This window comes from Delphinus delphis, chromosome 7 (assembly GCF_949987515.2).
Source record: "Delphinus delphis chromosome 7, mDelDel1.2, whole genome shotgun sequence".
Taxonomy (NCBI): domain Eukaryota; kingdom Metazoa; phylum Chordata; class Mammalia; order Artiodactyla; family Delphinidae; genus Delphinus; species Delphinus delphis.
In genome coordinates, this window is record NC_082689.1 from 69,409,691 (window position 1) to 69,424,035 (window position 14,345).

The 14,345-nt window shown below is 34.3% G+C and overlaps 1 protein-coding gene across 1 annotated transcript in view; it reads left to right on the forward strand.

Annotated features, from left to right (window-relative positions):
* FAP (fibroblast activation protein alpha) overlaps nt 1-14,345 on the forward strand; it is a 71,166-nt gene that overhangs the window by 16,575 nt on the left and 40,246 nt on the right. Inside the window, exons 4-11 of the mRNA XM_060015694.1 lie at nt 621-715; nt 1,639-1,713; nt 3,247-3,299; nt 6,612-6,684; nt 7,390-7,510; nt 8,409-8,563; nt 10,587-10,690; nt 12,476-12,611. Coding sequence (XP_059871677.1) covers nt 621-715; nt 1,639-1,713; nt 3,247-3,299; nt 6,612-6,684; nt 7,390-7,510; nt 8,409-8,563; nt 10,587-10,690; nt 12,476-12,611 — 812 coding nt within the window. The remainder of the gene's footprint in view (nt 1-620; nt 716-1,638; nt 1,714-3,246; nt 3,300-6,611; nt 6,685-7,389; nt 7,511-8,408; nt 8,564-10,586; nt 10,691-12,475; nt 12,612-14,345) is intronic.

Consider the following 14,345-nt stretch of genomic DNA (forward strand, 5'->3'; position numbering starts at 1 on the left):
AATTCCATTGTTAACCTAGATAATCTGAGAAATGAACAAATCCTAACTTGAAGACAAATCCTTTAAGGTCCATAAAATTGATATTTACATATAGTTTTTCAAAATAGTATGTTGTCAAAAGAGTCTAATCAAACAAGCGGTAAGAGCAACTAAATTGTTTATATTATATATAATTTATATCTAAAGTGCCACTAAACACAATAGAATATTTTCATTTTCTCTTTAGAAAATAATAACCATATAAAATAGGTTTTTAACTAAGTCAAACACAGCCTAAATGGAATATATATTTTTTTATTGCAGAAGAAACATACAATTTTAAACTGGTTTATTCTCTTTGTAACACAGAAAAAGTCCAAATTTACTCCTAAGCACCCTGAACTGGTTAGAATAAGGCTCCTACTAGTAAATACGGCATTTTTGTGTAATGTGGAAAAACAACCCTTTCCTCCCTTCCACCATCAACTTACTATCATATTTTAAATTTGACAAGGCAATATGTACCAGACAGAGAGGAAAAAGAAAGTCAGTATGTGAAATAAGAGAGGTTTCTCTTTGTTATAAATGTATTTCCTGTTAAGGGAGATCATTTCAAGTTTTGTTTTCCTTCTTGTTTAAAGGACAAGAATATCTTCATCAATCTACAGATAATAATATAGTATTTTATAATATTGAAACAGGAGAATCATATACTATTTTGAGTAATACCACCATGGTATGTATCCTCCATTATCTTCCTCCTCAAAAACCTCTGTCAGCTCTTCACTGACCAAAGAACAGAGTCCAAACAACTGAGCACCTGATCTGGACCCAACCTGCCTTCTCAGCTCCATCCCCCACCACAGTTATCCTCCCATTCTCTCTTCTAGTCACACTAGATTATTGCCCTTGCCCGCTCAAATCACCTAGCATTTTCCTTCCTCTGTGGAACAGGTATCCTACGAGATAAAATGTACAAACTCAGTTCTTGTAGTCAGGCAAACTGAGGTTCAAATCCTGGCTCTGTCATTTACTAGTTATGGAGCCTTGGGTAAGATTCCACATTATTCCATCCTCATCATGCCTCAGGTTCTTCCTCTGTAAAGTAGGAATAATAATACCTCTTTGGGTTAGTATAAGAATTAAATGAAGTATCATTTGAAAGTGCTTAGGATAGTACCTAATAAAGGCTCAGTGACTGGTCCTATGATACATAGGAACATGTTATTCTGTCCTCCTGGACTCTCAGACCTCCTACTTTCTCTACCTTCAAGAGCCTAGTAATCTTTTAGAGTCAAGCTCAGCTATTTCTCCTCTGTGCAACAAACCATCTTATCATTTGCATTCAATCACTTCCTGTTTAACACTTTTGCAATGTTATATCTCTTTTATAAAATTTTCTAAATTGTAATGTTATTTATTTAGAAGTTTACTATTATAAGCTTCTTGAAATCACAAAGTATATCCTATTTATCACATCCTCATCCCCTAATGTGTAGTAAATTTCTTTGTATACAGTAGGTACTACTTAAACTTTAAAAAAATTGCTTTGAATGTATATGTTGGAGTATATGGATGATATAATATTCTTTTAGAACTACAAATTTATATGGCTCTGTTACTTTTTCTGTATTCTAATCAACTTCTTCATAATTTCAGAAAAGTGTGAATGCTTCAAATTATGGTTTATCACCTGATCGGCAATTTGCATATCTAGAAAGTGATTATTCAAAGGTATTGACTATTTAATTTGGGTTTATCTGATTGTATCTCCTACTAGCTCACAGATTGGTTTATAAAAGTAAGAGGAAGCAAGAGTCTATCTTTATCTCTAAATATTCAAGAAATTGATGCAGTTCTAGCTGAGCCCCCAAAGCATAACAGAAACATATACAAATCATTCAGAATTTGGCATTCTTGTCTGGTTATCATCAAGTAGTAGAAACTACTTTCATCTTAAGGGAAAAACTTATTTTGGGGGCACTGATATTCATCAGAAAAAAGTTATTTGGTATCATGAATCATTAGTCAATTCTCACATATTTTAACCTTGTTGATATTTATTATTATTGAAAATGGAAAAATCAAGATATACCTTATTTAATTCACTTGCTTTTTAAGGAACCCCCATACTGTTCTCCATAGTGGCTGTTTCAATTTACATGCCCACCAACAGTGCAAAATGGTTCCCTTTTCTCCACAGTCAGTATATATATATAAATTAACCCTGGTAGACCAGGGGTTTAAATCTGTGTCTTCGAAAGCCTAGTGTAGGAGAATCCCACATAGCTGGACTATTAGGCCTTACTTAAGTTCCCCCTCCTGAATGAAGTTGTGGATGGAAGATAATCACCTTATTTTTTCTACTTATGCTGGTAAAAGGAAAGAAGACTTTACTATCAAATTCAACTTCTAATAGTTACTCTTAGATCAAGAACCTTTTGTTTTAACTGCCATTTTTCATATTCTACTTGAGATGCAAAACTCCCTTAATACACAGAATGAAAAGTCAAGCTTGCCCCTCCCGCATTGTTCAGACAGCTGATTATTTTCCAGTGGACCAGGTCTTGGTCACCTGCAATCTTCAGAAAGATATGTTTCAATCCACTGGAGCTTCCTTGCCAAAAGTTTGAAAGCCCTTTAGGAAACAAAATCCAAAATAATACTTGCTTTATTCACTAACCACAGCACAAATAAACTTAATGAGAACCGAGCAGTTTTTTTTTCTGGAGGAATTATATGCTATATATCTCTTATTTATTTTTTCAGTCTCTACTATTTTAAAAAACTATGCTCAAAGAAAAGCAAGCATTTTGCAACAAAACTATATGTTGAATAACTTCTCTTCACCCAATTTTAAAGGGTTATTATCATAATAATTACCCAGGTGCAGGGTAATCTTTATGGGACTTGGAAATTATAGTGGTTTTACTTCAATCAAGGTAAAGCATAAGGGGAACATTTTGTAGGGTAGAGTGTGTCAGAGAAATGCTTTTTATGTTAAGAAATGTCTTTGGATATGCTTTTTATGGAGTGAGGGTTGAATCACTGCTGAGATTAGTTCTGGAATTTGGATGAACAGCACAAAAGTCCACAGTAAAACTCTTTAAATGAGACTCATTTAGAATTGAAACATGTCTTTCCTAGTGCTTTGTGAAGATAGTCCTTTTATAATTCTGAACCTTGAATTGAGTGACCTATGATTATACGTTATTGCCCTGAGCTTTTTAAGAATCATGATTTGTCTTTGCCTCTTCTTCCTGACAGCTTTGGAGATACTCTTACACAGCAACGTATCACATCTACCACCTTACAAATGGGTAAAACTTCATGTCTTTTTATTAACACTACTTAAGTCTCATATTGAGACTTTTTCACTCCAGACTCTGATTTGAGATTAAGACTGCGTTCCCTTGTTTCTGGTCTTAATTTCTTACTTCTTTACAATATATGTATACCTATACAACTTAAGAAATTCAAAGAAATACTCCTTTGGAATATTCACCTCTTTTTATTTGACTAATATCTTACATTTTTATATACTCTATAGTTTTACTTTTCCTACTTTTGAACACCAAATTATAAATATATAATTTATAAAAGTACACATATTTATAAAAGTACCAAAAATGCATGGGAATGATACAAAATGTTGGGGAGAGGGGGCTCCTTCACTGGAAGGAAGCAGAAGGGAGGGAGATGCAGCATTAAATTTAAATTTAATTGATTTTAAACGAATTGTTTTTTAAAATGTAAAATGTTAATATCTTTTAAATTTAGATGTTAAATTGTCATCTATTATATTATTTTTTTATCTTTATGTTTAATTATTTGAAATATTTACAGCTTAAAAGAAAAAAAATTAAATGAATGAGTAGGTAGGCAAAGGACTGAGGGAGAGAATTCCTGGCAGAAAGAACAACATGTAAAGGCCCAAAAGGAAATGAAAGCACGGAGTGTTGGGGAAACTCAAAAGTAGGTCAGTTGAGTTGAAATTGGAGGAGGGCATGCTTACTAGTAGGAGGTGGTGTAAGTTTAGGAAGGAGTTGAGGCCAGAAATCATGGACCAAATAATAATGAGGAAACCATTAAGAATAGTTTAGATCTCATTCTGATGACAATAGGGAATCACTGAACAGTTTTAGATGGGAAATGACATGATCAGATTTGCACTTTAGAAAAATCTTTCTAAGTATGGACAATGAATTGGTTAAATTACTCATCTTAATGTGATATCCTATTTGCTGTTATATAAAAGTGAAAATAATTGTATGGCTTGAAGAGGCACTGAAAAATCTTATGGTCTATTTCCCCTTTTGTCTAGTAAGAACACAAAAATTTTTTTGAACTTTATGTTTCTACTTCTTTTAAATGTCCAGAAAAGAATAACTCTGATCTTCTTAAACTGTCAAATCAAGAAATAGGAACTGCAATGTAACGTAGACTCTAAATCCATCTAATGCACTCTGAGTCTTTTTCTCTGTATCCACATTGTTACCAAATTCAAGAAGTGTTTATTGAGCACTTACTATGTGAAAAGCATATGTGGGGAGACACAAATGAGCTTGAGGCACCAACCCTATTCTCAAGAAACCTTTAGACTAGTGAAGTGGAAACCTTACTCTTTCAGTAGAATTTCCTTGTTTTTCTTTTAATCATTTTGAAATTCTCCACATCCTACCTATGTTGAGGTTCACCAAATTAAACAGCACTCCAAAAGAAGATGACAATACTAATATTTCAATCATGGTTTGTATAAGCTTTATGGCCTAGAATCATTTTAAATATTTAGCTTTTGTGCAGTGAATTTAATCAAACCACTATTTTGTTTGTTTTTTTCTTGCACAACCATCTAATTTGCCAGATTGGTTTTTTGTCAGGTAAATATACCATAATTTAAGGAGTGAAGAATGACAAATTTGTTGAGCTTCAAGGCAAGACGGAATATCACTCATTCCAAGTCTTCTATGTGCCTCCAAAAGGTTTATAAAAAATCTACCATAGAGAAAATGAAGATAGTTCTGATTTCAAGCAAGGGAAGGATTACGGAGGAGATGACAGCCTTTGTAAAGCACGCTCCTCCACTTTCTCTCATACTGTAAAACACAGACAATGGCAGCTGTGGTGACCCGCTTGCCATGAAGAAACTATGCACTGAGATTTTCAGCTTGGTGCTGTCTGCATGCTTGCATAGATGATTCCATGGTATATGGAAACCTAAGGCAGTGTTACAATGTCAAAGGTAACATGGACACTGGTTTGAGAGAGAATTGTAAACGAGGGATGAATGTCTTCTCTTCTGGGACGTTCTTTTGCCTGTGCCCTCGTATGTTGATCTGTTCCAGACTTCCCAGGGACCTGGTGCTCATAAACTGCCCTCCAGCAATCAGGATTCCCACTGCAGCACCAATAGTCTCCTTCCTCCGGGGACATCACTCTTTCTCCAGTCAAAGCTGATCTGTCTAGTGCCATGTTCCCTCATTGGTCGCTAGGTCTCGTACTTCATGACCTAATAAGTTAAATCAAGGTGACGTGTGCTGCACATCTTCACAGGTGTCCAAAATTTAAAAGAATGGGAAAAGTAGAAATATCAAGCATATGTTTAGGTCCAGGTTGGAGAGATTTTTTTTGGAGGGGGCAGACAAGGAGTCTTCCTTCAAGCTCTTCACATTATACTTTGGAGGCAGGTCTTGTTTTGCATCTCCACAAAAGCATTCTTGATGAAACTATTCATACAGTCTTCAAGAAGATAATAGTCAAAACTTAAGCACAGCATCCTACAACTCTTTAACACTTATAAAACTCTGAACACATTCTTGCTGAAGAACTGTAGAAACTCCACAGTGCAAGTCAGTCAATTGAATATTTGCAGGGCGACTCTAAGCATCAAAGTGAGATTTTTGGTCAATAATATATTTGAAATTTTCCCATGGGTGGAGTGGAGGACTTTCAAGCTTAAGGCATACTGCCCAGTATATGATCTGTTTTTTCAGTTTAGCTTGAGATCAGATGTTCCTTTCCTTTTCTGATTTCAAGTCAGATCCCTGGGGAGATTGTCAAATGGCATCTTATTTTCAAAAATTTGAAATGCATATGCATTCACAGAGATGGCGGTTGTGAATGAAAATGTGGAAGAGTACATATTAAACTTCAGCACAATTATAGAATTTCAGAGCTGGAAGGCTTCAGCAACCATCTCAGCCTGGTGTGTACACATTTTACAGTCCTGAGGGTTAAAAGGCTTGAGTTTAATGAGGGGTCTTCCAAGAGCTAGTGATATGCTGTTTAAAAAGTCATATCATTTCTCTAACCTCAAGTTTATTTTCTATAAGATGAGGGGGGTTCCATTAGGTAATTTCTGGAGGTATTCCCACTTTCTCAGTCTATAACCCTTTAATCCACTCACCTCAATATAAAAGGTCAGAAGTTAAACGACCTGTAAGTAACTAGTGAAGAATTCCAACTACTACCCCATGTCCTCTGTCCCATGTTGTCACATTTTTTCCATTAGGTTTGAAGAAGCAGAAACGATGATGCTTTATGTTTATTGTTTGTTTATTTTTTTCTTTTTATACCTGTTATTTGCATTGAACAGCAAAGTTTATTTATTTATTTTCTTTCTTTTCTTCTAGAGAGTTTATAAGAAGAAATGAGCTTCCTCGTCCAATTCAATATTTATGCTGGTCGCCTGTTGGGAGTAAATTAGTAAATGTTTAAATTATAGAAGTGTTTAATCATTCAAATAAAAGAGGAGCCATTTGATTTTGGCCTTTGTTAAATTTCCATGCCTGAAAGAAAAAAAAAATACATTTATGACTATTTTAAGTGGTTAAAAACGGGAAGAGTTTTGATAAATTGAAACCCATCTGAGAATTCCGTAAAATCTCAAGCTCATGGATAGACTTCTTTAAATATCGCAGTCAAAAACTTTATCCTTATACTCAGCCAGAATGCGTTGTGCCAGAAAGCTCAGGAAAAATATGGTTTTCACAAGTTTCCCAGACTAGCTTCAGACAACATGAAATTTTGTCCAAGCTCTTATTTAAGGACTCTAAATAAAGATTAGATCTGGCTAGCTATTAATATTCAGAGATTTATTTGACTTTCTGTCAATATACACAATTATTTATTTAGGTAATAAAGGCAATGAATATAATAGCAGACTTTATTCTCTATTTAATATATAGACTTTAAAATCATAATTTTTATGTTATGTTAAAAATCATAATGTTAGTATAAGTTGGTTGGGGTTTCTTGACCTATTGAAATGATATCTTAGTTGTGAGCCTTTTTGCATCTGGATTATCGCTCTTTTTAAAAGTATTAGGTGAACGATTAACACAAACATGCAGGCTTTATTGTATTTCTTATGAAATTTCTCCTTGTTAACTAACTTACCACCACTTCTAGGCATATGTCTATCAAAACAATATCTATCTGAAACAAAGACCAGAAGACCCACCTTTTCAAATAACATATAATGGAAAAGAAAATAAAATATTTAATGGAATCCCAGACTGGGTTTATGAAGGTACGTGTATTCTTTTTTTACTGCTGCCGTTAGGTTTTTAATTGAAAATAATCGCACACGTTTAGTAACGTTTAGATGAGTGGTATGTTACTGAGATGAATGGTGGCATTTCTGAAAGCTGTTATCAGGTTATGAACAGGACGTGCAAATTCTGAAAGAACAAAATCTTGTTATCTGACTTGCAGAATTTATTTTCATGAGCATTATAAAGTGGTAGCAATAATTTATATTCCAAGAAGTATATGGTCCTTAGATGCTGTATTAGTACATTTTCTCGGGTTTGTTTTTTTCTTGCAAAATAAACCTTTTTTCCAAAACTAGACAACTGGCTGTATTATTTTGCAGGAAAATATTCTCGGCTCTTGGTGCTCTCATGAATTTTGTCCTCTTTCTGGGTCATGTAGTATCTAGGAATTAACTGGACTTTAAAAGGTCTTCTAGTCCTTGCCTTTATTAAAAATGTATATAACTGAATTAACTGGTTTTTAAAAAATATTCCCAGGAGAGAAAGTCAACTTTCAAGTTAATGTCACTCTGTAGTATAAGTACAGTTCTCCTTGTTTTGGCTAATTTAGATGACTGTAAAAATCAGAAGCGGCCCCCAAAGGGAAAATTAATTATTGTTGAAATGTTTACTATTTATTTTAAAAATTACATTTCTGATTAATGTCAATTCCCCAGAAGACTAATTGATGTTTGATATGGGGTATTAAGTTAAACTATTCCTCTAAACCTAGATCATTTATCTTTTGATAACCAAAGCATGGCATATGTCATATCCACATTAAATATATTATTTCAGTTAATAAATGGCTATATACAATGTACTTTGAAGTATTTATGATGATTTTAACAGTACACTGTCATAGTAATTAATATGGTAGTATTTATTTTTCAGAGGAAATGCTTGCTACAAAATATGCTCTCTGGTGGTCTCCTAATGGAAAATTTTTGGCATATGCAGAATTTAATGATACAGAGATACCAGTTATTGCCTATTCCTATTATGGCGATGAACAATATCCTAGAACAATAAATATTCCATACCCAAAGGTATGTGGAATACTTTTAGCAGATGCTTCCATTTCCCTGGTGTCAAAATGAGCAACCAATACCATGAATAGAGGTGGGATCAACAAGTTTGGAGAGCTTCTTATCCTGGTGCATTGTAAGGCAAACATTGTACTGTGCTCTATTATTTATGTGGACATCTGTTGCTTTGGACATCTGGTTGGGCTGGATGAAGTAGTCTTTGCAAAAACCATTGCAGAGTCTTTGAAAAACATATGGTCTAGATCATGGAGGAAAAACAAGCTTAACTTAATTTTAATTTTTTTCATATTTCATGCTCCAAATTCGGGTAAAGTTCTGTTTTGCAATTCCCTCTTGAATTCTCATGTAAATTCAAAGTAGAATGGGAAATTAAAATGTTGAATGTGGTGCTCCTGTCAGGTCAAAGTAAGCCTGAGTTATGGTCTTTTCTGGACATACATGGTAGGTTAAGTTTATAAGCCTAGGCTCTTCTTTGAGGGAATTAGACACGGTGTAAGCCCTCAGTTTCTCGTATAAACATTCTAGAATCCTTAGCTTACATACTTCACATGCAGTCCCATGTCTCAAGACAGTCAACCTGTATGCAAAAGAAGAATGGCCAGGTCACGGTGGAGAAACGTCGTATCCTAATTTAACTTAGACAAGAAATCTGAAAGGGAATCAAATCATAAATTCTCCTCTTGCACAAGGAGTGGAAGTGATTTTAGGATTTAGCTCTTTGTTCTTAAGTCGTGATTGTTTTCCCTTGCCAAGGGGAACACTGTCATAGATGGAGCCAATGGGTCCCTATATGTGACAAAGACGGGATGGATATGCATACACACAAGTGGATTCCAAAGCAATTCAAAGTGACCATAGCGAGAGAAATAGAAATTCCAGATAGTCTAAAATTTATGTTAAAAGTCTTTTGAGAAAAGGCAATGGGTAGGAGATGAGTGTTTAGGTAAGAGACCCCTCAGGGTTGTATATAAAGTCTGAAAGCTAAGATGTTTGGAAGTGAGAGGTATGATACTTGGAACCCAAAAGATGTAAAAGGACTTGGATCTTTAGAAGGTGGTAGGGTGCAGAAAGAGATGAAGAAATCTAGAACTGAGGAGAAACTCACATGGACAGAGAAGTCAGGACCCAAATTCTCATGTTTCTTTGAAGGCTGAAGTTGCTGAAACATCTGACATTGAACTGAGAAGTGAGACAACTTGAAAGAAGCAGAAAGTCCCACCTAAACCTCAGAGTGAAACAGGAAGATGTGAGGAGAGCCTGGACAATTTCTTAGATAAAGCCAAATAGCATGGAGCCATTTATGGCTATATATCTAAATTTTGTGGATTTAAATTGTTTGACAATTATAAGATTCTCTTTTCTGTGGTAAAGTAACAGAACTCTAAGAAGATGTCTGGGCATGAACTATACTGTCATGTAAATCTAGGGCATATACTAACACGTAAAGCACAAAGCAAGAACAGCGTAAATCCCATGACACTTTATTTTGAGGTGGAATTTTCCTAATTTGGGAGTATTGATAGCAGTAATAATGTAACCAGCTAGTAGACTGTCTGTTAATTGTCCTAGACCAAATTACAGGGTAAAAGAAAAAGGTATCTTTCACTATCTATTCTTTACCCTCTCTTCCCCAAATCAATCCCCCTCGGCACTCCCCTTGGCACGTGAAGAAATATTATTATGATTAATTATCCTAATAACAATTATAATGGGAAATATCTGTCTTAAAAGTCAGAAAAGAGAATATCACTTACGGAACTGCATTTTTATAGCCCAAATATTTTTCCCTATGAATCAAGGCTCCCTCATTAATCACTTAGAATATGTGTTTTCACTCTGGTTGCACAAGATTTGTAATTGCACTGCTGTGAAATTCGTGGTCATGTTATAATTAGAATGTTTTCAACAATAATATACCTAACATAGTTAGCTTATAAAAATATGCCTAAATTCCTAAACTGTCTTTAAAAAGTTGGTGATAATTAGAATTTTATGAGCTTATATATCTCCATTTTCTTCACAGGCTGGAGCTAAGAATCCCATTGTTCGGATCTTTATTGTTGATGCCACTTACCCTGAGCATGTAGGTCCCAGAGAAGCGCCAGTTCCAGCAATGATAGCCTCAAGGTATAGTCATCTCTGTTGCTTCCCACTTTTCAAATTGAATTTTAACACTGAAATTTCTTCATCAAGGTTTACATTTCTTTTCTAATGAGTTTATGATGTATATGCTACAGCAAAAATAAATAAATAAATAAAATTAGCATGCCCAGCTAAATATATAGCAAAATCGAAATTCACAAATAATTTTCTTAAATTGATTTGAAAATATTAGCCCTTTACACACATGTAAAGATGACCATGGTGCTCAGTCTAAGTGCTACTTCTGGATGTGTGAGTGTAAGCTAGAGACAAACAGAGAGATAGTAAAATTCATATATATCCTCATCCTGGCTTCTTCCAAGTCTGACCTACTTTCTCCCAGGGTTTGTAGATCATGCTTATCACATGTGTATGGCAAACAGGAGAAGATACGCCAACTCTCTCCAAATATTAGCGTTTTTCACTAGGATGCAGTCTATTTGAAACGGTCTGGTTGTAGAATTATCTGTTTTGGAATTAACTGCAGGCAGACAGGGACAGAAGCATTCTCACTTCCCCAGCATGGTGACCTATGTACATCTTGTCTGATTAGTCCTGGTCATTCAGGTTGAAGTGGGTAAAGGGGAGGGGTCCGCAAGCCCTGCCTGGTGGCCCTCCTTACCGCTTCCCACACCCTATCCCACCGGGGCCAGTTGATTGATCACTAATAGGAAAAAAAACCTCATCAGAGACCTCTGCTGGGCTTTGCCAAGATGAATCCCCTCTCTGATAATCAAAAATGGCTTTTTTAAATTATCCATTATTCCCCACCCTAATCTAGTTGATGAAAACTTGACTGAATACATCTGGTTTTTTATGTGTCATTCTCCTTAGGAGGCAAGCAGAATGATAGGAAGAGCATCATGTATGGAGTCATGAGGCTTGTTTAAGCATCTGTAAAATACTAACAATACAATAATAATAGCTAACATTTTTTGAGCACTCACTATGTAGTGAGCATAGTCTGTAAGCACTTTAAGCGTTCTCAGTAGATCTTTACAGAAAGCTTTAAAACTGGTACTATTATTATTCCCATTTTATATAGAAACAGAGCCTTGGGTATGTTAAGTAATTAGCCTAAGGTAGTATAACTAGTAGGAGATAAAGCCAGAATCTGAGCCAGAGACCCCTTCTAGCTCTGTGATTCCTTTTATATTAATGTCCAACATTCTGTGGTTCATTTGTATTGCTGTTCTCTTAACTACAAGTTCACCCTCAGAGCCAAGTAACCATTGCTGCCTTTCATTGACATCCACTTTGTGCCAAGCATTGTTTGAGTTACTTTGCATACATCATCTCCATTTTATTAACCTGAATTTCAACCCCTGACCATGGTCACAGCTAAAACTCGGCTTCCAACACAAGCCTGCCTATCTTTTACCCACTTAGCTCCCTTTCAACTAGTTAAGAAGCGAAAATTTGAGTTTAGCTATGGGAAAATAGCCAGTTTAATGCTTTTTCTCCTCTAGATTGACCAGTAGCTTTGGCCTTCCGTCTTAAATTTTTTCCTGAGATATAAAAATCCCAACTGGGAGAAAACTCAAGTGTAAACTCATTCTATTAGATGAATGAACTCTCTTATAGATATTCTTTAAAAGTCAGCAGGTATATTTAAACTTTCTCTGCAGAGAAAGGAATGTTTTGCCTTCCTTATCTATGGAATAAATATTTCAGATAATAAAATACATCCTTTAGAAAGCACAAATTAAGAAATTATTTGAATGTGATCTTGGTTTATGGTTGTGACTGTCTGTTTTGATTTGTTTGCAGTGATTATTATTTCAGTTGGCTTACATGGGTTACTGATGAGCGAATATGTTTGCAGTGGCTGAAAAGAATCCAGAATGTTTCAGTCTTATCTATATGTGATTTCAGGGAAGACTGGAAGACATGGAGCTGTCCAAAGGTAAGTTGTATTAAAACCATAGAGGTGTGTTTCTGAAGATGAAAGTACAAGAGTGGTGACTTATTTATAGCTAACATTTTATATTATAAAGCAGAATTACTGCACTCAACTCCCAATTGCAAAAAAACCTCTCTATTCAAAGTTTCATTATTTTTATTAAATAAATAAGATACCTTTTGCTTTCTTGAAAGACTTTAGCATTGAAACTGAATAGAGAAAAAGACTAAATGAAACAATGTAATACTGGGAAAATCAGTAGGATGGAAATTTCCATTAGGATGGAAATCCATCCTTTTAAGATTATAAGATTGGCAGTCAAAAAAAGCAAAATAATGAAGATGAAAAGATAAGATGGGTCCATTAAGGAAATAGATGTGTTCTATTCAAAAGAATTAGCAAATGGTAACATGTTCTATTCAATGTCAAAACTGAAAAATAAAAACTCCAGAGTAAACAAATATTATCAAAGGAAAGCCAAATACTCCCATTTGAAAATCAAACGTAGATAACTAAGAATGACATGAAACAGATCAAATTATCTTGCTATCCTGTTATCTTAGAAGAGTGCTCAATACTGTGTTAATTTTAGGGAGAAAAAACTTAAAAACTAGGCACGGATTTATTGTTGAGTTTTAATTGTTTTTATTGCTCAAATCCAAACATAATCTGTTGAATTAATGAGTCAGAAAACTACTTCACCAATAGAAAAATCTTCAAAATAAGCCTGTTCATAAGTACTCATATTAGAGACTAAGAAACACAAAATGTTTTCTTTAAATAGGAAATTTTATGGGTACATTTCATGAGACATCTAATTATGAAGAAATGTTTCATTAAACCAAATATAGAATAAACCTATTTTATAAAGTAAGAAAAAAAGCACAAAGCAATCAAAGTAAAACACTAAATTCCATCTAGAAATTAGGACATTATGTTTTGCAAGAAAAAAGTCATATGAATCTGTTTGGAAGTATATCAGGACTATAATAGTCAACATTACTCAGGCTAAAAATATTTTTAAATCACTACTGTGTCTATAAGAAGCTTGACTAATTTTGATGGAATATGTTAGAGCTGATTTTTATCTTATTTATAGTTTGATATACAAAGCAGAAAGATTTTTTTGGCTTTAATGCAGTATCATAGGCAAAAAAAAAAAAGAATAAACTTGATTGTTCTAGTTAATTAAAAGCCATCAGTCTGATTAGTCAGCTTTGGGTGAATATAACTTTAATGTTTTCATTGAAGCTAGATACTAGGAATTATTGCTTTAATTTTACTAGTTTAAAACTATAAGATTGGTCATTTAGATACAATTTTTAGCTCTTAAAACTAGGCATTTAAAACTGTGATTGCTTTGGAATTTGAAATTCTAATTTATCAAATCTGAGACAACTTAATCCAAACTGACAGAACATATAAGATGCTCATTCAATGAGATGTGGAATTCCCTGGAATATAAGCTTTAGTTTTATGGCCAAAATCAATGATTAGAATACCAGGTTTGAATAACCTTAGAATTTCAAAACAACCTCTGTTTCAAAATAGTCTGGTAAGTTCATGGAACATATTTTCAGATTTAAGAAAAACAGGGTTGAATTTTCCAGTAACCATACTCATGACTGGGGTGTGTGTGTGTGTGTGTGTGTGTGTGTGTGTGTGTGTGTGTGTATGTGTGTGTGTGTGTATGTGTGTGTGTGTGTGTTTTGTTTTGAAAACAAATAACATTTAAGG